The sequence below is a fragment of the Barbus barbus genome, assembly GCF_936440315.1.
Source record: "Barbus barbus genome assembly, chromosome: 8".
Taxonomy (NCBI): Eukaryota; Metazoa; Chordata; class Actinopteri; order Cypriniformes; family Cyprinidae; genus Barbus; species Barbus barbus.
The window spans coordinates 23,187,602-23,214,220 of record NC_136736.1 but is presented as its reverse complement, the minus strand read 5'-3'; the positions used below and the strand labels follow the sequence as shown (position 1 = coordinate 23,214,220).

Genomic DNA, 26,619 nt, shown 5'->3' with positions numbered 1-26,619 from the left:
AACAAATTTAAATATTAATGAAAGATAACACAAGTAAACACAACATGCAGTTTTTGAATAAAGTTTTTTATTATGAAGGGAAAACAAAATCCAAACCCACATGGCCCTGTGTGAAAAAGTGCTTGCCCCCTAAACCTAATAACTGGTTGGGCCACCCTTAGCAGCAACAACTGCAATCAAGCGTTTGCGATAATTTGCAATGAGTCTGTTACAGCGCTGTGGAGGAATTTTGGCCCACTCATCTTAGCAGAATTGTTGTAATTCTGCCACATTGGAGGGTTTTCGAGCATGAACCGCCTATTTAAGGTCATGCCACAGCATCTCAATAGGATTCAGGTCAGGACTTTGACTAGACCACTCCAAAGTCTTCATTTTGTTTTTCTTCAGCCATTCAGAGGTGGATTTGCTGGTGTGTTTTGGATCATTGTCCTGCTGCAGATCCCAAGTTCGCTTCAGCTTGAGGTCACGGACAGATGGCCGGACATTGTCCTTCAGGATTTTTTGGTAGACAGCTGAATTCATGGTTCCATTTATCACAGCAAGTCTTCCAGGTCCTGAAGCAGCAAAACAGCCCCAGACCATCACACTACCACCACCATATTTTACTGCTGGTATGATGTTCTTTTTCTGAAATGCTGTGTTACTTTTACGCCAGATGTAATGGGACACATACCTTCCAAAAAGTTCAACTTTAGTCTCGTCAGTCCACAGAGTATTTTCCCAAAAGTCTTGGGGATCATCAAGATGTTTTCTGGCAAAACTGAGACGAGCCTTTATGTTCTTTTTGCTCAGCAGCGGTTTTCGTCTTGGAACTCTGCCATGCAGGCCATTTTTGCCCAGTCTCTTTCTTATGGTGGAGTCATGAACACTGACCCTAACTGAGGCAAGTGAGGCCTGCAGTTCTTTAGATGTTGTTGTGGGGTCTTTTGTGACCTCTTGGATGAGTCATCGCTGCGCTCTTGGGGTAATTTTGGTCGGCCGGCCACTCCTGGGAAGGTTCACCACTGTTCCATGTTTTCACCATTTGTGGATAACACTTGGTAAGCAAACACTTTTTCACACAGGGCCATGTGGGTTTGGATTTTGTTTTCCCTTCATAAAAAAAACTTTTATTTAAAAACTGCATGTTGTGTTTACTTGTGTTATATTTGATTAATATTTAAATTTGTTTGATGATCTGAAACATTAAAGTGTGACAAACATGCAATAAAATAAAAAATCAGGAAGGGGGCCAACACTTTTTCACACCACTGTGTATTTATATATATATATATATATATATACAATAGAAGCATTTAAACCAAATGTTTGAGATATGATACTGATATCTCAGACTTTTGCTTTCAGAAGTTAGCATTTTGGCAAATCTTTTTGTAACATTGTTGAAATCTCTTCTGAATCTCACATTTGGGGATTACTGGAGTCTTCTCCTCTAAGCAGCAGAAGATTTAAACAAAAGTCCCCATTTGTTCTCCATTTAATCTCATTGCTGTATAGGACAGGCAGTTGGCATATTAAAGAGATCTCATTTGTGATTTTCCTTTTCTTGTGGGGCATTTCCAAAAAACCCTCTCTATATTCAGAACTCAGATCTAGGTTCTTTTGTTGGCTATATGATTCCTTTCAGATTAAAACAGTTCTTGATCTTTCTTCCTAAGTTCTTCAGATCTGTGTATTGGTTCTAGATTCATTCTAGGTTTGTTTAGGTTCTTCTATTGTGTTAAGCTCTAAAACATCTTTATTTTAATAATATATGGGGAAAGAAGGTAAATCAGGTAGAGTAAATGTGTACACGTGTTAAAAGAAGCACGAACTGGGACCAACTAATAAGTGCATCTCAAAGCTTCTAGTTTGCACATGGATTGTTTATACAGATGTTGATGGAAACCCATAGTGCTGTGGTTTTTTTCTTTCTTCTTTTCCTCTCTGTTGGCTTTTGCACTCATTCTCACTATCTCTCTTTCTTTTCCTCTCTCTTTTCATCTATGTCATTTGGCAGCTGTTTTCACAGTGCAATGTGCTGGAAAGCAAGTCTTTGATATAAGGCCTTGTGTGTGTGTGTGCAGGATTTCTTCTTTCTGAAATATGATCTTGACTTGCCTCTTTCCCAGCATTCGTCTGCGTATTTGTGTGCCTGTTTATGTGTGTTTTATTGTTGTTGTTTTCTTCCATGATACTGATTGGATGCACTTTTATGGCATGGGCAGAGAGATGTGCAGTTATGAGCAGCAGTTAACTCCAACTATATACGTTCCTCCCTGTTTCTGCAGCTAAATAACGTCCTTTAATCTAACCAGTCCGCCTGTTTGTGAGCACAAGCGTCTCTCTCGCTTTCTCTCGCCCTCAGCGGGATGTCCCTCACAGAACTGTGCCCTCTGTTTTTGATTTGCATTTGATTATTCAGCAGGTCATATTTATTTCTGTTCTGTGTGGTTTGTTTAAAATTGTATTTTCAGCTGCTGAAACTGCCAGTCAGAGTCTGTGCTGTGTATTTAATTATTGATATGATTCTTGATGTTTTCTTTGGTAATTTTATCTGGTATTATTATCACTATTGACTTAAAGTTGGCAAATCACAAACTAACTGTCTGTTTCTCTGTTTTGCAGGTAGGAACCTCATCTGAATGTGACAAGCACCTCTACCTGCAGAGATACAGGTATATATTTGTGTGTGTGTGTGTGTGTGTGTGTGTGTATGAAAGAGGAGTGCGATGTGTTTTTCTCAGATGGGTAATTAAAGCCTTCTGAAAATGACATGCCAAGAATTCTTCAGTTTTCCCTCACATTCCTGCTTTTTTGCTCCTCGTAAAGACTCCAGTGGATTTAAGGGTGTGTGTGTGTTATGATTATAGCTGTTGTATCCAGACGGCAAACTCTGTCTGTTCTAAGTGCTGCAGAATTCATTTCTTTAAGTGAAGTTAGGAGTGGAAAAGAACTGAGCTATAGAAGTGTATTTCATTCTGTTGTTTGTAATCTGTCTGCAGCTCTCTGTGGATGGATTCTGTCCTCTCTGAAGTGTCAGTTGCTGCCATAATATTTCGTAACGCACATTCCAGGGAACAATAGCGGAAACCATTTTCCAAACAATAGAGCTTTGAAAGGTTTTATTTTATAGAATGTGAATTGCATTATTGTTCTGAAACATAGTTAACACGGAATGAAAATTGTCATCACCATCTGCCTTATGTCATTATTTTATTCTCCAGCATAAAATGAAATGTTAAGCTGGATACCAGAGCTGCTCTTTTATATAAGGAAAGTGGTGGTGATTTATACTGCTAACCTCTGAAAAGACAAAAATACTATAAAGGCACTATAAAAGTATTCAACATGACTCATATGCTGTGTTCTAAGTCTTCTGAAGCCATTCCAGCTTTGTCTGAGAATCAAGTTTTTGTTTAGTTCACCCAAAAATGAAAATTCTATTATCATTAACTAACGCCCATGTTGATCCAAACCAAAAACACTTCAGAAATGAGACTATTTTTAATATCTTCATATCTCTCATCATTTTTTCCATCTATTGCAAGTCCATGCAATCAAAACTGTCATGCATCAAAAAGTACAAAAACAACTATAAGCTCTGTGTATGTGTGTTAATCAATATATATATATATGACTAATAGTCTAAACGTCATCTGTTCATCCTATAAAGCAACCATGTTTCGACAGAAAGTTTTTAAACAGGTCAATTCATATAGAAATTTTTTTTACAGTGTCTTTTTGTACTTTTTTGATTTGTGAAAGTTTTGGTTTTGTGGAGTTTAAATGGATAAGACAAAAATAATTATAACTAAAAATAACTAACCCCTACTTTCTAATGAGACTTTTTTTTCATTTGACTGTGATAAGTGTTTAGTAACATTACTGTGTGATCTAATGTAGTAACAAATTGAGCAGATAACAAAAAATTACTTTGCAATGTTACAATTCATTCCAGCCCAAATGCTTTATGAGCAAATTTGATTGAAAACCACAGTGTTCACGGAAATCTCCTCTTCATTCTTATGGGTAGTTTTGCAAAGCGTGCCTACAGTGGGCAACAGTAACCAAGAGGTGCAGAGCTTAGCGGAGGGGTCAATTACTGTGGTCAGATTCAATTCATGTACTCAAACGCACACACACACACACACACACACACCCTTTCTTTAAGGTCATAAGTATGGCAACCTCCTGAGTGAGAGAGAGCGATGCATGATTCTGAAAGAGGGATGTCAGGGAGGTTAGCCACCAGTCAGACATCTCCAATCAGACAGCTCACCACACTCTCACACACACTGAACTGCTCTACTTCTGTTTGTTTTCTGGTCTAGGTTATGCATGGATACAAAATGCCAAACTGAATCAAAATCTCAGTGCTTATCTGTCTGTCTTTTACTCTGTATCTCTGTATCTCTTTTTTTTCTCCTGTACTAAAACAAACCCTCTCGTCATTTTTAACAGCTAGGTTATACAGAAGATAATATTAAAGATTTTTAATATTCATGTTTTTGCTCTGAAATTACCTAAAGAGTCACTTTTTTCAGTAAGGAAAAACTTTCAACCAAAAAGTCTTTGAAGTAATATTTTTATGTGGAAATATTTTTCACTGCTTTTCACCCAATGATCAGAAGGAAAAATATCTCTTGAACCTATATTATATACAAAGTTTGAACTGATTCATGGAAATCTATTTTTTATTTTAAATAATTACTAGTGCTGTCAAATGATTAATCGCATACAAATAAAAGTTTTTGTTTGCATAATATATGTGTGTGTTCTGTGTATATTTATTATGTATATATAAATACACACATAAGTATATATTTTGAAAATATTTACATGCATTTACATGTCTATATTTATATTCATATAATTTATATTATATATAAATATATTTAATATATAAATATATTTTTTCTTAAATATATGTTTATATATACATGCATGCATGTGTGTATATTTATATATACATAATAAATATATACAGTACACATATTATGTAAACAAAAACTTTAATTTTGGATGAGATTAATCGCGATTAATCTCTTGACAGCACTAATAATTAGATAATTGATTTTTTTTTACTGACATTTAAATGAGAAACGCTTAAGCTATTAAAAGCCTTTATCTTATCCCACATATAACTCAAGTAATGGGTTATGAAGCTAGTCTAACTCTTTAGGAAATTTAATGGCCAAATAAAAAGTGTTAATACTTGATATATGACATAGCCCTTGTTATTTTTGGTTTTAATATTTAGACATGTATGCCCTTTGATCCGTGCAGTGACAAATCATTTCATCCTCATTTACTACCCAGTTAGGTGATTCCTCTTGAGATTGAGTGTGTGTTTCTGTTTGTGCCTCCACCCTGACAGTTATTTTTATCATTGTGCTCCAGATGCATATTTCCACCCTATGCTGTTTACACGCACAGCAGGAGATGTCCCAGAGATACACACACACTCACACATCGCTGACCTTAGCTGAGTGAAAGCGCATTAAGTAAAAATGTCCATACGCTATCTACTTTCTAATCATCATTTTTTATTGTGTTCAGAATAGATTTCTTGAGTGCTTCCATGGTGATATACACAGCTGGTGCTGATTGGCCATAACCTTGATGATGCGCTGATTCTACACCATGGCCCAGGAGGCTCTGTGGAAATACCCACAATCCTCAGCTCCCTGGTGAGTATGACTGCCTGCTCGAATGGAACATGTTTGTATTAACCTCTGCTGTTATACAGATATGATACTGAAATTTAAGCTATACATTTGCAATTGTGAATAAATACATAATTAAAGCACTGAATTGCTATAGGATGAATGGAATGAATTCATATTATTTACATTTGCATGCATGTGTGTTTGTGGATCATGAAAGAAGGTAATTGTATTATTTTCTGTTGCAGATTTACATTGGCAGCGTCTCCGGCTCAACGAGAAAACCTGTACAAGGTCAGACAGCCCACTGTGTCAGGATATGATTTGTGCAGGACTGCACACTAAAAAAATCTACACTAGCCATTAAAATTAACCTCTTAGGAGATTAATTGCTTTTGCTAGTTGCCATTTTTCAGAATTGCTCTATAGATGTTGTGTTGATCCAACATATCAACAGTGTTATTTTCAAACATTGTCAATTCAGCCTTACAATTGGATTTCAGTATGCTAGACAATAACCCATAATATTCAGTAGTAAATTTAAATGTTTTTGGAATACAATTTATTATTTTGGTAACATATTACAATGAGGTCTAATTTGTTAACATTAGTTAATGCATAAACATGGGCTAACAATGAGCAATATGTGTTAGTTAATAAAATGTTCATGGTAGTTCACGTGCATAAACTAATGTTATCAAATATCAAAATAAGGTGAACATTAACTAAGATTAATAAATGCTGCAAAAGTATTTTTCTTGATGAGTTAATGTTACCTAATATTAACAAATGAAACCTTGTTGTAAAGAGTCTGCATTATTTAATTACAGTGAATTTCTGTTGTGAATATGTATCTTTAAATACATGTTTAATTACAAACCTAAAGTACACATTCCCAGTTCTCAGTCAATTTTAAATCAGACACAACTGAAAACTGACTCGTAGTTCTGTAACGAAATCAGCTGTGAATTCAGTAACAGCTCTAAATGATTCACTGGATGAGTATGATGCCTGTCTCATCAAAAGATGTTATTTGATTAAATTAATATGGAGATATATAAAGTGTTCTCTACTGTTGCCAATGGTGATTAGATTTTAAAATTAAATCTCAAATTTGTATTTTTTTTAGTCATAGTTTGGAGCCCAGTTTGTATCCATCTGCCTTCATGTAATATGTTGGATTATTCTGTGATTGGTTACATCCTCTTTCCTAGTGCATGTGGTGTCTCTATGAATCTACTCTTTGAGTGTTAGCAAAAATCAGCTCATCTTTTGGCATGAACCTGATTTAATTTTCCACCCAATCGCATCATAGTATGAAGCACTGGGTTGTAAATCAGATATAATCGCATTCAATTCCCATCAGATTAAGCTGATTTAAAATGTGGTAATTCAGTTTGGTTGCACAGAAGCAGTACAGTCTGCAGAGCTGCTTGAGCATAGAAAAATAAGCTTTTCATGAACGTCATTGCTGATTCGGTCCCAGTGTCGATCTATCTGCAGTATTATCATATTTTTATATTCCTTCACGTTTAATCAAATAAATTTCTGGGTGATGCACATGTTGATGTTAATTCACATTTCTTAAATTGGTTTCTTTGACACCGTTTACATTTAATCTGTCCTGACGTGTCCTAACCAACAGCAAGAAGCCACCTACTCATATGTCAATCAACCTTTGGACAAAAACAAGGGCTTTAAATTTGACCAAAATGCTGCTTTAGTTTGACAAATTAAATAATAAATAAAATAAAAAAATTAAGAATATATTAGAAATATTTACAATGATTTTTTTTAGAAACTTTTTACATTTAAAAAAATATATATATCTTGTATTGTTTAATGCACCATTTATTTGTGTTTTTGACTGCTTTTTTCACTTTTTCTAACTTTAGCCATGATGTCAGTCTGTGTGCCCTCACCACATAACCCCTCCCCCTCTGTGGACGTAGCCAATCGCAACGGGCCCTCTGCAACTCCGCCCACTTCTCTCAGCCTGCGTTCCTCACACAATCAGCTTCTTAGTGGTGATGTCATCAAACAGGGCCAGGTCACGCCCCCAAAGTGCAGGAAGAAGTACGCACTCACAAGCATTCAGAGTGCGATGGGACTGGGCGAAGGCGTGACACCACCTTCATCATCTTCAGCCACAACTGCCAACCCTAAACTGGCCAAAAATGGTGCAAATCAGTTACGTAAAGCTGCAGAGCGACAAGACCACAACAAGAACACCACCGAAGAAGACGAAGATGGAAACACAGCTGGCGAATCAGAGCTCAACATCGATGATGAGTTGAGGAATGTTGAGGAATTAAGCCTTGACAGCGAGTCTAACGTTGACGACGTTCACAGTGACTTTGACCCAAGCAACGAGCTTGTTGACGAGGAAGAAAATGAGTTAATTGACGATGACACTAATGAGGAGGATCTTGTGGAGAATTGTGATGACCTGCTCATTCTGTCTGAGGAAACAGAGATTGTTTCAGACAGGAAGTCACCCGAGCACCTTAAAACCAAGAGTTACTTGGAGTCGTGCCTGGATGACCTGACGTATGAACTGTCTGACACGCAGGATGAGGATGTCACTAAGCCTCTGCTGGAGAAAGAGAAGAATCCCTGTACCCCGTCTCCAAGTAAACCGCACAGCCCTGAGGACACGCCCCTCCTGTCTGTCGGCTCTTCATCTTCCTCTTCCTCACCAGAGACGAAAAAGGACAGACCAAGGACGGGTGCCAAGACAGACCGGGCACTAAACCGCATCCAAAACCTCCCACACAGTGACGAGGAGTCCAGCTGGACCACGTTGTCACAGGACAGTGCATCACTGGGCTCACCAGAAGAGAGCGGTCAGTAGTACACATTCAAAGCGTTACGATGCTTGCTGGTCTCCTCAATGTGGTTTTGTGTGTGTGTGTGTGTGTTTTGGCCCAGTGTAGTGGATATGGTGCACTCATGTGGTATGTGTGGTTTTCAGTTTGACTGAAGTGCGTTGGCAGAGAGGTGTTTGGACTTTTCACTTCACTGAAGTGTGATCTAGGTAAACGCAGCACAGTGTGTGTCTGGATTGAGGCTGTGAAGCAAAGCTTGTTAAAAGCATGTTTACTATTGTGTATCGTGTGTACCTTCTTTTTTAAATTGTTAATTGAAAATGTCATTTTTAAAAGGTAGAATTCATCCAAACGTTTAAATTTTGTTATCTTCACTCTCTCTAATGTTATTCCAAACCTGTACAGTTGGGCAAAAAAGTATTTAGTCAGCCACCAATTTTGCAAGTTCTCCCACTTAAAAAGATGAGAGAGGCCTGTAACTTTCATCATAGGTACACTTCAACTATGAGAGACAGAATGGGGGGAAAGAATCCAGGAAATCACATTGTCTGACTTTTAAGGAATTTATTTGCAAATTATGGTGGAAAATAAGTATCTGGTCAATAACAAAAGTTCATCTCAATACTTTATATACCCTTTGTTGGCAATGACAGAGGTCAAACGTTTTCTGTAAGTCTTCTCAAGGTTTTCACACACTGTTGCTGGTATTTTGGCCCATTCCTCCATGCAGATCTCCTCTAGAGCAGTGATGTTTTGGGGCTGTCGCTGGGCAACACGGACTTTCAACTCCAAGATTTTCTATGGGGTTGAGATCTGGAGACTGGCTAGGTCACTCCAGGACCTTGAAATGCTTCTTACGAAGCCACTCCTTCGTTGCCCGGGCGGTGTGTTTGGGATCATTGTCATGCTGAAAGACCCAGCCATGTTTCATCTTCAATGCCCTTGTTGATGGAAGGAGGTTTTCACTCAAAATCTCACGATACATGGCCCCATTCATTCTTTCCTTTACACAGATCAGTCATCCTGGTCCCTTTGCAGAAAAACAGCCCCAAAGCATGATGTTTCCAGCCCCATGCTTCACAGTAGGTATGGTGTTCTTTGGATGCAACTCAGCATTCTTTCTCCTCCAAACACGACGAGTTGAGTTTTTACCAAAAAGTTCTATTTTGGTTTCATCTGACCATATGACATTCTCCCAATCCTCTTCTGGATCATCCAAATGCTCTCTAGCAAACTTCAGACGGGCCCAGACATGTACTGGCTTAAGGAGGGGGACACGTCTGGCACTGCAGGATTTGAGTCCCTGGCGGCGTAGTGTGTTACCGATGGTAGCCTTTGTTACTTTGGTCCCAGTTCTCTGCAGGTCATTCACTAGGTCCCCCCGTGTGGTTCTGGGATTTTTGCTCCCCGTTCTTGTGATCATTTTAACCCCACGGGGTGAGATCTTGCGTGGAGCCCCAGATTGAGGGAGATTATCAGTGGTCTTGTATGTCTTCCATTTTCTAATAATTGCTCCCACAGTTGATTTCTTCACACCAAGCTGCTTGCCTATTGCAGATTCAGTCTTCCCAGCCTGGTGCAGGTCTACAATTGTGTTTCTGTGTCCTTCGACAGCTCTTTGGTCTTGGCCATAGAGAAGTTTGGAGTGTGACTGTTTGAGGTTGTGGACAGGTGTCTTTTATACTGATAACGAGTTTAAACAGGTGCTATTAATACAGGTAACGAATGGAAGACAGAGGAGCCTCTTAAAGAAGAAGTTACAGGTCTGTGAGAGCCAGAAATCTTGCTTGTTTGTAGGTGACCAAATACTTATTTTACCGAGGAATTTACCAATTAATTCATTAAAAATCCTACAATGTGATTTCCTGTATTTTTTCTCCCCATTCTGTCTCTCGTAGTTGAAGTGTACCTATGATGAAAATTACAGGCCTCTCTCATATTTTTAAGTGGGAGAACTTGCACAATTGGTTGCTGACTAAATTTTTTGCCCAACTGTATGATGTGAACCACAAAATAAGAAGTTGAACAGAACATTCACTCTGCTCTTTTCCATATAATGAAAGTGGACCGTGACAAGTGGCTTTCAAGCTCAAAAAAGTAGAAAAAAAAACTCAAAAGTGAGATCTGAGAGTTTCAGTGAGAGATTTTCAGTGACTTGAAGGATTAGTTCACCCAAAAATGTAAATTCTGTCATTTACTAGCCTTCCCTTTACTAGTCATTCCAAACACATAATACTTTAAAATTTTGATGGAATGGATTTTCAATATCTTAATTTGTGTTTCAAAAACAAATTAAAGCATCAAAAAGTTCATGAAGCCATTGTAAAAATAATCCACAGGAATCAAGTGGTTTGTTCCAAGTCTTTTAATGAGACATGATAATTTCATATAACAGATTTAATTTAGGCTTTTATTGACAAGTAAATATTGATCAACTCACATACACAGAGAACATCAAATATGGTAAACAAAAGCCCAAACATGCTCGCTTGACGAAGTTGAACAAAAGACTTTTGGGCAGGGCTCCAAACTGCGACTAAAATGGTCGCATTTGCGACCAAAAATATTAATTTGCGAGTGAAGTTTTTGCTGAGGTCGCCACTGGCGACTATATATAATTTGCATGAAAGGACTTTTTTCCCGATTGTTTTGCGCTCACATCTTTTGTTATGTTCACGTATTAAACTTACATAAGACGATGCGCATCAAAGTTTTACTGGAAAAGAGTTTCAAACAGTCCTCGTCTCTGTCGCACACAGTCTGCTGAACGCAGTGAGAGAGACCTGAAAGGTGATAATATAAACAGCAGTACCCCGCGTCCACACGGTCCGTGTATGCGTCCGGATCGCGCGAGCGGAGAGTATCACTTAATGCTCAGGCGCGATCTCTTTAGCACCTCAGTTAAAGCAGCAAGTGAACCCATTATATATTTCGATTTACTACTATAGTATGAAATGAACATGATCAAAAGGTAGGCAATAAGAAAACCTATAGTACAACTTACTGAAATGTTTTATGTAAAAGCTCATTCTGTGTTTCAAACTGAGGAAATGTATAAAGCTTGTAAACATTGCATTGTAATACATTTACCTCAGAATAACCACTCAGTGTCCATAAACTCATCAGTCAGCTAGAAAAATAACTATAAAGAGGAGCGTTTTGCTATATTTATGCGCTGTTGCATATTACAGGGCTCGACAGTGCGAGCATTTCACTCGCATTTGCGACTAAAAATAGATGTGTGCGAACTGGAAAATATATTTAGGAGCACAAGTGCGAATACAAAACAAAATACAAAACAGCCTAACTTATACAGTAGCCTATAACAAACGTATTAATTTATTCTGTTTATTTATGGAAAAATTGCGATGCAGCCTCATATGATTACTTTAGTACATTAAAAAGGCAACGGTTTAATTTAAATGAGCACAGATGAGAAGAAAAGCGGAGCGAGTTAAAGTGAAGACGCGCTGAATGACGCACATTCGCCACTAGAGGGCGCTGCCGTTACCCCGGTAACCCAGTAAACAAATCACCTGCACTACTTTCCTAAAACTGTGTAAATAATGTTTCACACTCACAGTCATTTAGATATTTATGTTCGCTTTAGTCTTCACAATAGCATCAAATAATTCTTACTTAAAGACTTAATGAGCTATTTATTTTCAAACATTTTTTCTAAGCTAAAACATGGCCCATCCACTGATCTATAATAGAGAACAGTGGGCCTATCTATATATCAACGACTGATTCGTTAATATTGTTCAGTAACACAAGTTCCATTAGTTAACATGAAAAAAACAATGACTGCATTTATTAATAATGCTATCTTAATTTCAACTTAATACATTATAAAATCAAAAGTTGTCTTAATATAATTCAATGGAGCTAACATTAACTAACATAGTTGTATTTTTTATTAATCAACATTAACAAAGAATATTAACTACTGCAACAATTAGCTATTGCACATTTTTAGTTAATGTTAACCTGCTTTAACTAATGTTAACAAATGGGACCTTACTTACCTATTGTTCTTTCGTTCATTTGAACAATCTTTTGCACTCTAATCTTGAAACACTTGTTTACTTTATATTTTTATGTATTTTTTATAAAAGTCTTTTAGTAAATTATCTTTAATAAAGTTATTTAACCTGTTAGGAGGACAACACTTTTTTTCACTTAGAAATTATATATTGTGATTTAAAAACAAAAACATATACCGTGACAAAAGCTTCAATGATTATTGTGAAAATTTTATACCGACACAGTTTAATAGGATTATAACTAATTACATAATTAGCCTATTAAATAGTGTCTGAAGTAAAATTATTTAAAAACCTTGTGTACTTTCTGTATTCTGATAAATTAAATAATTGTGCTTGTAAATGTCTCTTTGTATCCCCTTATTAAGCTAAAACACCTCATTTGAAAAATTTGCATTGCACCCCTAAATGTTTTTAATGCGCTCCTAAATTTTTTGACTTAGGAGCACATGTGCTCCTTGGGGAATAGGTAAGCGTCAAGCCCTGTATTAATATTTTTACTTATTGTGTTGTACATGATTCAACTCCTCCTATAAAATTGCATTTTACTAATGAAGAAAAACAGACTGAATGTGTGAAAACCTGACAACATTTATAGGATGCACTGCACTCAGTTGCCAAGTGATGCTTATGGTCCATGATATTGGTACAGATTCTGTGTAACGAACAATTCTTTGTGACTGTATATTTCAAGTTGTAAAAGACATTTAATTCACACTTTAAGTGAACCTTAGTCCCCCGGTCGACCTGATCATCTACAAGATGGATTAAAATGCTGATAAAGCCTAGAAAAGATAAGACATAAACACATGACAAAATGATTGAAATGTTAAAATAGGGGGGAAAAATAAAATGATAATAATAAAGTAAACCACTTTTATTCTGTGGCACCTAAAAAAATAATTTGGCGCCTAAGTTTTTCTTTTATAGGAGCCAATGGCTCCTTACTCGATTTTTTTGTCTGGAGCCCTGCTTTTGGGTTTGGAATAGATGATGACAGAATTTTAGTTTTTGGGGGAACTATCCCTTTAAATTTGTCAGTTCCTCATACAAATTTATGCAGCGTCAAAACGCGGTGGCAAAAGAGAAGAAAAGGAGAAGGGTGACCAAGAGAGCCAAGAGAACATTTTTAAGAAGAAGAGGAGAAGGGTGACTAAGAGGTTGTAAGAGAGCATTTTTAAGAAGAAGAGTGAAGGGTGAGTAAGAGAGAGTTTGCTGGTGTCCTGAGTTTTTAAACTCGGCTTCTGGACACATCCCCTCTGGTGTCTTGACCAATAAGATAGGCTATTATCTTAGCTAGGGGTGTTCCTTTCATCATAAATCAGCATGTTATCAGTCACATGGTCCGAATTTTACACACTCTTGCAAAGTATAATTTTGGACATTTGACAGAATTGATTGGAAGAAACATTTAAAGCATGATTTTTCACACTCATACATACCAAACACCCATCTGAATCCTTCAGCTATTCAATAATGATTAAAAAGACATACATAATATTTGATTAAAACATGATAGTCTGCATAGAAATGTCCTTTTAGGATGATTTCCCATGAGGCCACAGGAACGCACTTTGAAATCTATGCAGCTGTTGTTATTATAACTGCATGTTAATGTGCTTTTATTGTATGGAAAATAGCAGCATCAACATTCTTCAAAAGATCTCCTTTTGTGTTCCACAGAAGAAAAATTATACTGGTTTGGAACGACATGAGGGTGCTTAAATAATTGTTATTTTGGGGGGGTGGATCCCTTGCAACCCATGAAGTTTATGCCGAGGATAAATGGTGCGGAGTTTCTTGTGTTGAGTCAAAATGGCTGTTTCTGTGGTAACAAGTCTCCTCTCTGCTCCCGGACTGCCACTCAAACCAGTCTACCATTGACACAGTGTCTGTCAAAATCTCTCTCACCAGACAGGAATACCTCACAGGTGTGTGGCAGGTCCGTTCAGGCAGCATGGTGGGTAACGGACAGCTGCGAACTGGTTTTACACCCAGATGTTAGCTGGCATCACCGCAGCATACTATCTTTTGCGCATCCATCCCTCTCCCACTGTTTTTGTATCTTGTCATACCAAGGTCACGTGACCACACTTTTGGTGATACTGCAGGAAAAATGATCTCAGGGTTGCCGGGGTGACCGAGTGTTCGGTGAGGGAGGTGGCTTTGCGTGGCCGCGTGACCAATCGGGTGTCCCGGATGGACAGGAAGCTGATATCTCTCTTCCTGAAAGATTTGGATAAAAAATAAACAGCAAATAAACAGAGTCTGTTGCTCTCGCATGCTCACCCGCCCCGTCTCTCCCTCTCCCTTTCTCCATCAGTCGCTCGCCCCCTCTGTCTCTCTCCGGCTCTACCTCTGCTTTCCTCTCTCATCTCATGTCATCCTCTCTGCTTGCGGCTGCTCAGTCATGATGCTGGGTAAAGACTACATGTTGGCCATTGTTATAGTGAATTACGAGGGTAGGTACTGCGCGTCTGTGTGTCTGTGTGGCTGTGAGTCAGTGCTGCGCATGTAGCTACGCGTCTCCATTGCGTGTGCATGCTCATAAATGCAGGCGGAGAAGAGAGATAAGGAAGGAGGGAGGATGCAGTGAAGGGTGTCACGAGCTATGTGCTGAATACTAAAGTTTGTGCATATGTTCATGGCACTTCGGTCCACGTGTGTGCGTGAATTTTACAGCTGTCCTCCCCTCCCCCTCTGCCCGCCACATGCTTTATAGACTGCAGAAAGAGAGACGTTATCGAAAGTGGGTTGAATGTTTAGATCTAGGCTGAGGATAGTTACTATATGCTAGCACGCTGTCTACCTCGTAACGTAATAAAAAACGTAATATTAATATGTAATTTAAAGAAATAGTTTAATTTAGCTCAAAGGGAATCATTTATGATTTTATAAGGAATTTGAACAGACTCACTGTTACGGCGATTCACTGAACGAGCCGTACAACAAACTCTGCACTGGATATTAAAATCCAAAATATAGTGAAAACACTATTTAATAGCACAGTAACAAGATCGGCAGTTTAAGACATTAACTTGTGAGCACAAAACACAAGATACTTATCTTTTCAATATAAATAAGATTTTATTTATATAAACCTAAGACATAAACTAATCTAACACATGAACACAAGCATTCACACATTCACACGTTGCAGAAAGAAAGTAAGGCAAGGATGAGTTTAAGAGAATGGAAATGTGAAATCCCAAGTTTATATCAATATGTTCAATTGCATAGACCTTAACAACCATCAATCACTTATTTAACCCTCGCTTTGAGTTTCTCAATGAGGCTAAAATGTATATTAACTGCACCTGATTCAGTTAGAACCTGGAGGTGTTACTTGCTTGCTTTGCTAAGGGAATCCCTTTTGTCTTGTAGTCCTTGCAGACAGGGGGGTTCCCCGAAGTGTCTGATTGGTTGAGAGTTCAGTAGTCGTGAAGTGAAGTCTTGGGAAGCCAATGGAGTTGTGGCTGGTAGAAGTTTTGAGGCGGTCACAGACTCCAGTTGAACTCAGAGTCAAGGCGTGGCGGCAAAACTTAACTGAGTACACAAAACTCACAACGGAAAAGAAATTAAAGTAAAAGAATAAAAGGATGTAAAGAGACTATAGGTTGGTTTTCTTCTCATTGTGGTAGCAGCTGGCATGTGGGCCACAGCACGCTCAAAGGGCAGCGTCAAAACGCGGTGGCAAAAGAGAAGAAAAGGAGAAGGGTGACCAAGAGAGCCAAGAGAACATTTTTAAGAAGAAGAGGAGAAGGGTGACTAAGAGGTTGTAAGAGAGCATTTTTAAGAAGAAGAGTGAAGGGTGACTAAGAGAGAGTTTGCTGGTGTCCTGAGTTTTTAAACTCGGCTTCTGGACACATCCCCTCTGGTGTCTTGACCAATAAGATAGGCTATTATCTTAGCTAGGCGTGTTCCTTTCATCATAAATCAGCATGTTATCAGTCACATGGTCCGAATTTTACACACTCTTGCAAAGTATAATTTTGGACATTTGACAGAATTGATTGGAAGAAACATTTAAAGCATGATTTTTCACACTCATACATACCAAACACCCATCTGAATCCTTCAGCTATTCAATAATGATTAAAAAGACATACATAATATTTGATTAAAACATGATAGTCTGCATAGAAATGTCCTTTTAGGATGATTTTATGTGCATATGAAAAAGAAAGTCTTTGTATAGTTCTATGGAGAACGAAGGCATGTTCTTTAGAAAAAGGAATTTTGGTTTGGTCTGTCTTCTATGTGGGGGAGATGTCAGTCTAAGGAAGCTCGTGAATTCAATCGTGGAACACGTGATGGCCATCTCTTTGACCATCAGTCTTGATTATTTGCAACAAATTTGACAGTCTCCTTACTGAATTGGAATTATCAATAAGTGTTCCTTTGTCTCAAGGTTGTAAGCTGTTCTGTGAAAAAGTTGGTTAGTTTGCTTGCTTCAGACTAGTGGTGTCAGAATCTAATTTATGACATTGTCCTGTTTCCTTGGGGCCTCTCTGAATTCCAGCTCCTCAGTTTTCAATGTTCTGATGCATTTTAAATTTGTCTGATTCAGTCTCTGATATTCTACAACCTGGAAATTTTTTTTCTTAAACATCCAGACCGTTATTAAACATCAACCTGATTGCTGTCTCTATTTCTTTGTATTTGAATCTATATAAGGGTTTCTTTGAACTGTAATAAGGTTTTCAGGCAGCTGTGGTGACCCACTTATATATTTAGGACTACAAGTCCCATAATGCACCTCAGCATGATACCCAGTATTAAAGAACACTACAGTTCCTGTACTGCAGTGCCTCATTGTCTTACTGAAAGAGAACTTGGGTGCAAGAGACGTCTCTAATAAGAACTTGTTCACATTGCATGCTGGGAGATTAGATCTGCTGTACATGACTAGTTCACTGAGTTCTGTTGGCTAATTAAGTCTCACTGAAGTGAGTCATACCTTAAAGCGACAGTGAGGCTACTCAACTCATGCTTTCTTCCTCAACATGTTATTGTAGTTAACTAAAACTAAATTCATAAAAACATTTTTGTTACTTTAAAAAAAAAAAAAAGCATTAACTGAAATAAAATGAAATACAAAAAGCTACTTATTTTATTTTAGCTAGTTGCCAAGATTCATTTAGTTGAACTTGATCTTGGCTACTAAAATAACTAACTAAAACTGAAAGAATAATGTATAAACACTATAAAGGTGTTAAAAATAAAAATGACAAAAGTCACAAATTACTAAAATGGAAATAGGGGAAAATCATTTAAATATTGATAAAAAGTACAACAGCATCTCAGAGATACTAAAAATAACACTTGTTACCTGCTCATATTATTTGGTGATTTTAAAGAAATTATTTAACTTTACACATTTTTATTGGATTCATACAAATGACTGACTAAGACTGTTGTCAATAATGTAGTTATGTATGAAGCACAGCTCACACAAAAGTCACTTTCAAACCAAGCAGCTGTCTGTTGGACAAAATCTACATTGGATTCCTACTGAAATGAGCGGATTTCGCTTGCAAAAATGTGGTAAACAGAAGTAAAACAGACTGCATCTTTTTTGACAAAATAACAGAATTTGAATGTTTTCTTTCTACACAAATCCTTTTGATTGACAGATTGCCGGGTAGGCCTATTATCCAGAAAGTTTCCAGCCACAAGTTACTTTTATATTGACAATTAAAGTGAATTCACAGCCAATATTTGTGCTATGTGGAGTGGGATTTTAGACTAATGAGATTTCATTATGGGTGGAGCTAGCCAGAGTGATTCCCACTACATCCACCATGTTGGCATTGTCCTTCGACCTGAGTGACCTTCAACAAGTCAACAAATTACTTTGGTGTTGTTTATGCATAAGGAACACCTTTCTTTGTACCTATAACTCAATAACTTTTTTTTAATTGAATAGTTGCTGTGACCTAATGCAGTGGTTCTCAACCACATTCCTGGAGGACCCCCATCCCTGCACATTTTGCATGTCTCCTTAATCAAACACACCTGATTCAGGTCACCTGCTCATTAATAGAGACTCACAGAGTCCTCCAGGAATGTGGTTGAGAACCACTGATCTAATGGGATACAAAGTGTCCACTTTCTGTATACTTAAGGATCTTAACAGATGCAATACACATCTGTATCATGAATTCTGAGTATTCTGTCTCATTTGACATACTGATTCTGCATACTGTGCCGTAGGGAATATAAAGGGAATCAGTAGGAAAGCCTAAAAATCAACAGTGTATCAGCTTAGAATATGGAAGAGATTTGATCACTTGTGTCCCAGCTGGTTATTACACAGTGTTAGTTATTATTTTTTTGCTTTTCAAATGCTAGTCATTTGCTATATTCATTTTGTTGAATTTGTGTAGTGTAGATTGAGACAAAATCCTTTGAAGATCTCTTACTAGCATCTGAAACATGAAACAAACATTCCCAGCTGCTGAGTGAGGACAGACAAAACAGTAGCAAGGTCATGTGAGAGAGAAGGATTTAAAGAAAATACTATTCATGGTAGAAACAATGTATTACAGGGCACTCATATCACTCAGAAACACACAGAGATGAAGTGACTCCTTATCTAGACTTAGGCATTTTTAATTATTTGGTTGCCACTTGAAACATCCATATATTGGGAGAAAAAGGACCTTTTATTTATAAAGTATTTAATTCATTTGATTGCCCATTACCACATGTTCGGTCACTAGCGCTCACATACTCTGTCTGGTCTGGAATGCCGTGAACTAGTGCTGTCACAATATCAGATTTTACTACATGATTATTGTGACCAAAAGAATTCACAATAATTATCTATATTTTGCGCTGCAGCATAAAATGGCTGCCCACTGCTCCGGGTGTGTGTTCACGGTGTGTGTGTGTTCACTGCTGTGTGTGTGCACGTTGGATGGGTTAAATGCAGAGCACGAATTCCGAGTATGGGTCACCATACTTGGCTGAATGTCACTTCACTATATTTTATAGTTTGAGGTAAAAAGGCTATCAGTCCAATTCATCTTTATTAATGTTTTTAATAATGCCATCATACAAAGTTTCGGTCATAACACCCACTCGTAGGAGTCTTGGATATCTTGGTTGACGGGTGTGTGGACCACGCCTGATCTTGTGTATTTGTGTTTACAGATATCTGGGGGGAGCAGTCATTTCAGACAGACCCTGATTTGCCTCCAGGATGGAAGATGATGACAGACATGGCTGGTATTTATTACTGGCACATTCCAACGGGCACCACACAGTGGGAGAGACCCGCCCCATGCCATCCGGTGCCAACTGTACCCAGCCATGCCAGCCGCAAGCACTCCCTGGGCTCTCTGTCACCCTCGCCCACTCCAGATCACGAGGTAACCCTTTGTAACCATGTTACGTAAAACTGGACATAAAACAAATCAACAGTTGGTTTATCCACATTGACCAATCATTTTCTCTGTACCTCTTTGTTGTCCTTTAGTCGATGTCTCATGCCGACATATTTTTTGGAGCTTCGAGTCATTCAGGCAGCATCACTTCCGACAGCTCGTGTGACCCTGCCCCCATCCCGTCTTCTTCATGTCTGGACCCTACCCCTATCCTGTCCTCAAACTCTTCCTCATCCTCTGACGGCAATGTTCCTTCCTGTGGATTTGTCAACAGCTGCTACTTTGTAAGACTTTTCATAAATCTCCCATTTTACAGTATGGACAATATGGCCATATCCTGCCATTCTCTGGGTGTTTTTAGTAGACGGTAGCTTTCACAATGAGTACAATTTGGTTGTGGAGAATAAATGGATAAGACTCAAACTTCACAAACTGTTCATAAAAGCAAGAAAATTCAGGAAAAAGCAATTACAGATGTGACAGCACTTCAGTTGCCATGGATTAAATGGAGCTGGGTAAATGCTTAATATAGTTACAGGTTGCTATGACTGTATTTACCACCAGACACAGTGGCTGTTGAATGGCGTGGTGAATTTGATCAGCCCGTATTATTTTATCAACAATTTTTTCAAATCAGATGTATGGAAGAACTTACTAGATAAACTGAACAAACATGCATACCAATTTATCTTAACAGTCTAGTTCTTTATTATTTAAATTACTCTGTCCTTAAAAGTGGGCTTGAATCTCTTTTTGGTCCTTTGAGCCAGAGTGTATGCTTTTTGCTGCAGCATAAAATGAAGCGAGGTTGACAGAACCTCACATGGTTTTGTTTGTTTCAAAATGGCTACTGAATAACTGAACAAAAGAAGACATGCATCTTGCCAGATCTTGGTTTGTCTGTACTTTTCAGTTGACTTCTTAAATCAAAATTGAATCTTACTAGATTAACATGTCTTGTAAAATATAAACCATTTTGAATTTCTAGCTAATTTAATTGGAATATTGTGAAAATACCATTCAAACATTTGGGGGTCAGTATGATTTAAAAAAAAATTCTGAAAGAAGTCTCATGCTCACTAAGGCTGCATTTATTTGACCAAAAATACAGCAAAACAGTATTATAATACAAAAGTGTATTATTACATTTAAAATTTCCATGTTAACATTTTTTAAATATCTATTACATATTTTACATACACCATCATTACATACAGCATTTATTTGAAATAGACATTATTAATCTTTACTGTAACTTTTGATGAATTTAAAGCAGCCTTGCCAAATAAAAGTATTAATTTCTTAAAAAACTTTATTTACATTTTTTTTTTTACTGACTTTTGAACTGTAGTGTATTATGTATTGTCAAATGTAAATATATTCTGAAATTTGTATTGATATTGATCATACATAATAAAGCTAAAACTATGTATGTGTTTGTGTGTGTGTGTGTGTGTGTGTGTGTGTGTGTAGCCTCGGTCCTCATCCCTACAGATAATGCCAGGGAAGGATAGACACTCTCTAGCACGCCATCGGGAAGAGGACAAGGTAACAGTAACACTTGTTTACTCTCAGAATGTAGTGGAAAAATTGTTTGTGCTATCCTTTGATTCTTGCAACATAGAGTCAGATATCAATATCCATACTGCATTTAATCAGATCACAACCAAACACTGAACAGCCATATACTGTACACATACTGAACACACACACACACACACACATGCTTGCCGAGTGGTCTAACAACCCTGTCTTGTCTCTCTCCACCCTTCCACCCTTGACCCCTCAACCTTGTCGTTCCCTTTGTGTGTGAATAATGGTGCAGAAACAGCCATGGAGTGATTTTGCAGTGGGAAAGATTGATAGTGAGATCTGGAAGGTTAGTAGGCAAATACACAGTAGAATGTCTCAGGAAAGTACTGTCAAAACTTGATGTTCTTCACAGGGTTCAAAATAACATTTTTGCCCACTGGCTGGTAAATATTGAGCCCATATTTTGCAAATGCATTTTGCATTATTTTTTATAAAAATTAAGAAAAGGTGCTCTACCTGTAGATGTTCTACTGGCGTAGTTGTATTCTGAGATCCTGTGCTGCTTCATACCTTCCTTCCCTTTTGACCTTTAACCTTTCTTCTCAGCATGACTTTTGTGTTATTTTGTCTGTCTGCACTGCAAAAATCATTTATCTAACTAAATGTATTTTTCTTACACTTTTGCCAAAAAGTTTTTTCTTGATTTAAGCATAAATCTAAATTCAAAAACAAACAAACAAAACTTAATATATTGTGCGGTTTTTGCTGTAAATTGATCTTGTTTTAAATATATGTGTGTGTGTATATATATATATATATATATATATATATATATATATATATATATATACATACAACAAACGTTACTGAGGTTTTTGCAGATAAGAAAAAAAAAATCTAATTCTTACATTTTATTTATTAAATTATGCTTTTAGATGTTTTAATAATGATTAAGAAAATTATTTTTGCTCTGTATGTTGGTTATCGCAGGAAAGCTCTTGATCACTCTTCATTTCTTTTCATTTTCTTAATCCATCCCTTTTGTAAAATACGCAGAGTTCAAACTGTCTGTTTAATCATTTTAATTTCAGTTTGTTTAATCACTCATCGCATGAACTGTGCTTTTTGTTTTGTTTGGTGTGATCTCTGCACTTAACCCACTGGCTCCATGCTGTACATTTGTGGGTTTTCTATATGTTTGTGTGCTCATGTTTAAGCAACTGGGTCTGTCTTAAGCATGTTTTCTCTGCTTCAGGATCTACAGGCAGCCACAGTAAACCCTGACCCCAGTCTGAAAGAGTTTGAAGGCGCAACTCTCCGCTACGCCTCCCTCAAGCTACGGTGTGTGAAAGCAAATAAATGAAAGAGAGAATAAAATGACAGTAAGGTGAGATGAAAATGTATATAGCTCTTCTGACTGTGTGTGTGGCTGTGTTTAGAAACCCTGCTCCCATCGAAGAAGAAGATTCCAGCAGAATTAACAGTGACCCTGAAGCCAAGGTGAGGGCACATGAGTTTGTTCTGCGCATACTGCAGCTATTCAGAGATAACAACTCTGCAGAGAACTTATTTTAGTCTTGAAGGCAGGATCCAAATTAGCAATCGTCAAGCTCTGAAGCAAATATATAATATACTGTATAATGGAGCACACCATTTGGCTGGTGTTTGTTTAGGAACCACAACATTATGTGGTTTAACATTTGCTGTTGTAAGAGACAAACATGAATCAAATGAAAGACACACAAACGTCTCCTAAATAAGTTTGTTGCAACTGCTGTAACATCTCTTACCTCACTGGAAACAGATAGATTCTTGCATTCTCATAAATAAAATAATAATGCAAAATAGGCCATTCCATTTACCTTCCGCTGTGGGGAAAAATTGACATTTTGCATCCTGTTTAGGGGTAAGTAATAATTTTAACACACAATTTATTTCATCCCCTAGTTTTTTTTAATCATTTTATTCTGGAAAAAAGCTTGATAAATGTATGGTTTTAACATGTAGCAGATTTGGCACAAATTATTTAATAAAAGCTGTTTATTGCTGTTTGTATATTGGTGGAGTGCTGTCAGGAGTTTCCAGCATTCAATGTAATTCTAGATATATATTGCCATCTGTTGGCTGCTCAAAGAAATGCACATGGACATCATGCTTAGAGACGTGGGCAAAGAATACAATTGAAAAACAAATTTGTAGTTAATATTTCTCATGTGAGACATATTCTTAATGGAGCAATAAGGAACCCTTATGTTAACATAAAATACTAAACAGAACCCTCTTTGTCAAAAGACTAAAGCCCTGTTTGGATGGTAATTGCTTCTCATGGTGAAGTAGAACATTTTCAACATTTACAGGGGTTAGTCAGTGATTTTAATGGCGACTGAATCCAGAATGTTTGTTTTTCTCTCACCACCCACGTAAAAAACCACCATTTAAATGAATAAGTTTTATCACTGAGGTGCCATGTAAATTAATTTTTACAGACATCCTCATGGGAAACAATTACAGTTCAAATAACACAAAAACACAAAATGTGAAACATTGTTCTTCACCTTCTAAAGAAAATGGATGTTGGCCATGGCTGCCAAGCTATAAATGGTGAAAAAAGGTACAATAAAAGTAGTCTTTTGGTGCAAACCATCTCTAACAAAAATGTACCACATTCCAGTCCAACTGGAATTCTGCAGACTGCATGGACTTCTTGTTATACAGTTGCTGGTGATCTGCAATGTGTATTTAATCCTTCAAATATTTGATTACACAATGCGTCACATACACCAACATTTAAAAGTTTGAGGTCTGCAAGTTTTGTGATGTTTTTGAAAGACATTTCTTATGCTCACCAAAGTCTTTATTTGATCAAAATGACAATAAAAATAGTAATATTGTGAAGTATTGTTACAGTTTAAAATAGCTTTTTCTATTTTAATATTTCTTAAAATGTTATTTATTTCTGTGATGGAATTTTCAGCAGTCATCAGAAATCAGTCTAATATGCTGATTTCATGCTCAAGAACATTTCTTATTATTCAATCAGTGTTGAAATCATTTATGCTGCTTAATATTTTTTAAGGAAACTATGTTCAATTTTTGCATTATTTGATGAATAGGAGGTTTAAAAGAACAGCATTTATTTAGAAATTTAATTAATTAGGTAGCATTATAAATGTCTTACTGCCACTTTTGAATAAAACCCTTTCAGAATAAAACTATTCATTTCTTTAAAAAAACAGTATTAGTGGACTTTGTGTTAATGTGAGTGGACCTTGGTGAAGTAGGGTTAGTGCATTTCAGTACATAATCTCAAACTAAAGTACATAATTTTACAATACATGAGATAAAAATAGGGATGCAAATTTTAGCAAAAGCTAAAAGACGGAAAGAGAAAAGGGTTAGAAATATGCACCGAGAATATTTGTCTAAATTGCACGTGACTTTTCTTGAAAATGTTATCTTTGTAGTCTTGTATCATATATCGTTGAAAAGGTCTTAACCAGCAGAATACAAAATAATTGTTTGAGGTAGAGAGCAAACAATACCAGGTACAGGTAACATTATATGGTGGCTTTTGGGGTGCATTTTTATTTGTAACTTCACCAAACGTTAGTAAACTATAGTAGATCACATTGCAGTTAGGCTATGATGTATGTCACCTGATGTATCAAATCAAAGGCATTTTAGATTTTGAACACTAAAATAACTGTTTATTTCTGAAACTTAATATGCAGCGGAAATATATCCTAAATGTATGTGTAAATTAAATTTATGTGTCTCATTTGATTGGGTGGACCAGCAGAATGGGTTAGTGCCACCCCTATAGCTCGATTTTAACTGTTACTGGATTTTTAAATTCCAGTTATGTGTTATCAGATGAAAATTCATCTCCCATTTAATATATACTTCCCCCTAAGTCATGCTGTCTCTCTCCCTCTCGCTTTCTTTCTCTAATCCCTCTCTGCTTGTTTCACACTCTTCCTCTTGAGGATCTGTTCTTTCAGCAGCAGTTAAAATAAAACTGAAAGAGCATGACAACAATCTGCCTATTATTAATCTCTCTCATACACAAACACTGTCATAATGGAGGTGCCTCATCACAGATTGTCAGGAAAGAAGAGAGACTGAATGATGGATGATTTTGCTCTCGGAGTGCTGGGAGTGAGATACAGATGAGAAAGGAGGAAGGAAACGAGTGGAAGATGAAAGAAAAAATCTTCTAGTAAAAGTGGTCTTCTCTTTTGATCTCAGCACCCTGTTCTAAGAGGTTGTGTGTGTATGAATGCGCTCTCTCTTTCTCACTCATTTTAGCAGCAGCTATTCTTAGAAGATGCTATGTGAAATTTTAAGAGGTGATTCCTCAGTTAAGTCTCTGTCACTATAGAGGATTAGGAGGATTTTGGATATGAGGCATAATAGAATATATGTAATAGATAAACACGAAACTGTTACTGGGCTTGTTCTTGTGAAAACTGTTTTTGTTATGTCTTAAGTCGTATATTTGCTGTGCTCTTCATTTGCATAAAGTGTGTAGCGGTTGCCCTGTAGTTATTTGTCACAGCGTTAGTGCTTAATCAGTGGGTTTGTGCTTATTACAGTGTTTTGCTGTGCGCTCTCTCGGCTGGGTGGAGATGGCTGAAGAGGACTTGGCCCCGGGTAAAAGCAGCGTCGCTGTTAACAACTGCATTCGTCAACTGTCTTACTGCAAGAATGACATACGGGACACTGTGGGCATCTGGGGAGAGGTGAGATATGGCTTTCTCTCTCTCTCTCACATACACACAGAAACAGAAACACACACACACACAAACTAACAAGATTTACAAGAACCCATGCTGATTGACCAGTTTTACATGGTTCTGCTGGTCAACCAGCTAGACCAGCACTAAACTAGTCTAAATTCATCTTTTTAGCAAGGCACATAAGCATATTCCTTCAAAAATATAAACAATGTTTCTAAACATGTCTTTTATCGTCTTAAAAAAATGGAAGGTAGAAACAGGGGCATGAACCATAAAAGAGACCAGAAAGGATAAAGCAAAAAGAGGGAGAAGTGAAAATGTCATGCAGAAAAAAAGCAAGTGAATAGAAGAGGAAGAAAGAGAATTTAATGTGTTGTGACAGGACACAAGAAGAAATCCTCTGTTCTCCTCCTGCCTTTTATTTTCTGGTCTGA

The 26,619-nt window shown here is 37.2% G+C and overlaps 1 protein-coding gene across 3 annotated transcripts in view; it reads left to right on the top strand.

Moving 5' to 3' along the window:
- Positions 1-26,619, top strand: part of LOC306874182 (amyloid beta precursor protein binding family B member 2-like) — a 60,502-nt gene that overhangs the window by 19,606 nt on the left and 14,277 nt on the right. For 2 of the 3 annotated variants that reach the window (XM_079424021.1, XM_079424020.1), the window contains exons 2-12: positions 2,608-2,657; positions 5,542-5,672; positions 5,897-5,942; positions 7,544-8,494; positions 19,681-19,898; positions 20,006-20,197; positions 21,387-21,461; positions 21,739-21,792; positions 22,702-22,787; positions 22,886-22,946; positions 26,042-26,188. In XM_079424021.1, the coding sequence (XP_079280147.1) occupies positions 7,546-8,494; positions 19,681-19,898; positions 20,006-20,197; positions 21,387-21,461; positions 21,739-21,792; positions 22,702-22,787; positions 22,886-22,946; positions 26,042-26,188 (1,782 nt within the window). In that variant the 5' untranslated portion in view covers positions 2,608-2,657; positions 5,542-5,672; positions 5,897-5,942; positions 7,544-7,545. The remainder of the gene's footprint in view (positions 1-2,607; positions 2,658-5,541; positions 5,673-5,896; positions 5,943-7,543; positions 8,495-19,680; positions 19,899-20,005; positions 20,198-21,386; positions 21,462-21,738; positions 21,793-22,701; positions 22,788-22,885; positions 22,947-26,041; positions 26,189-26,619) is intronic. The other variant, XM_079424022.1, reaches the window with a different exon arrangement.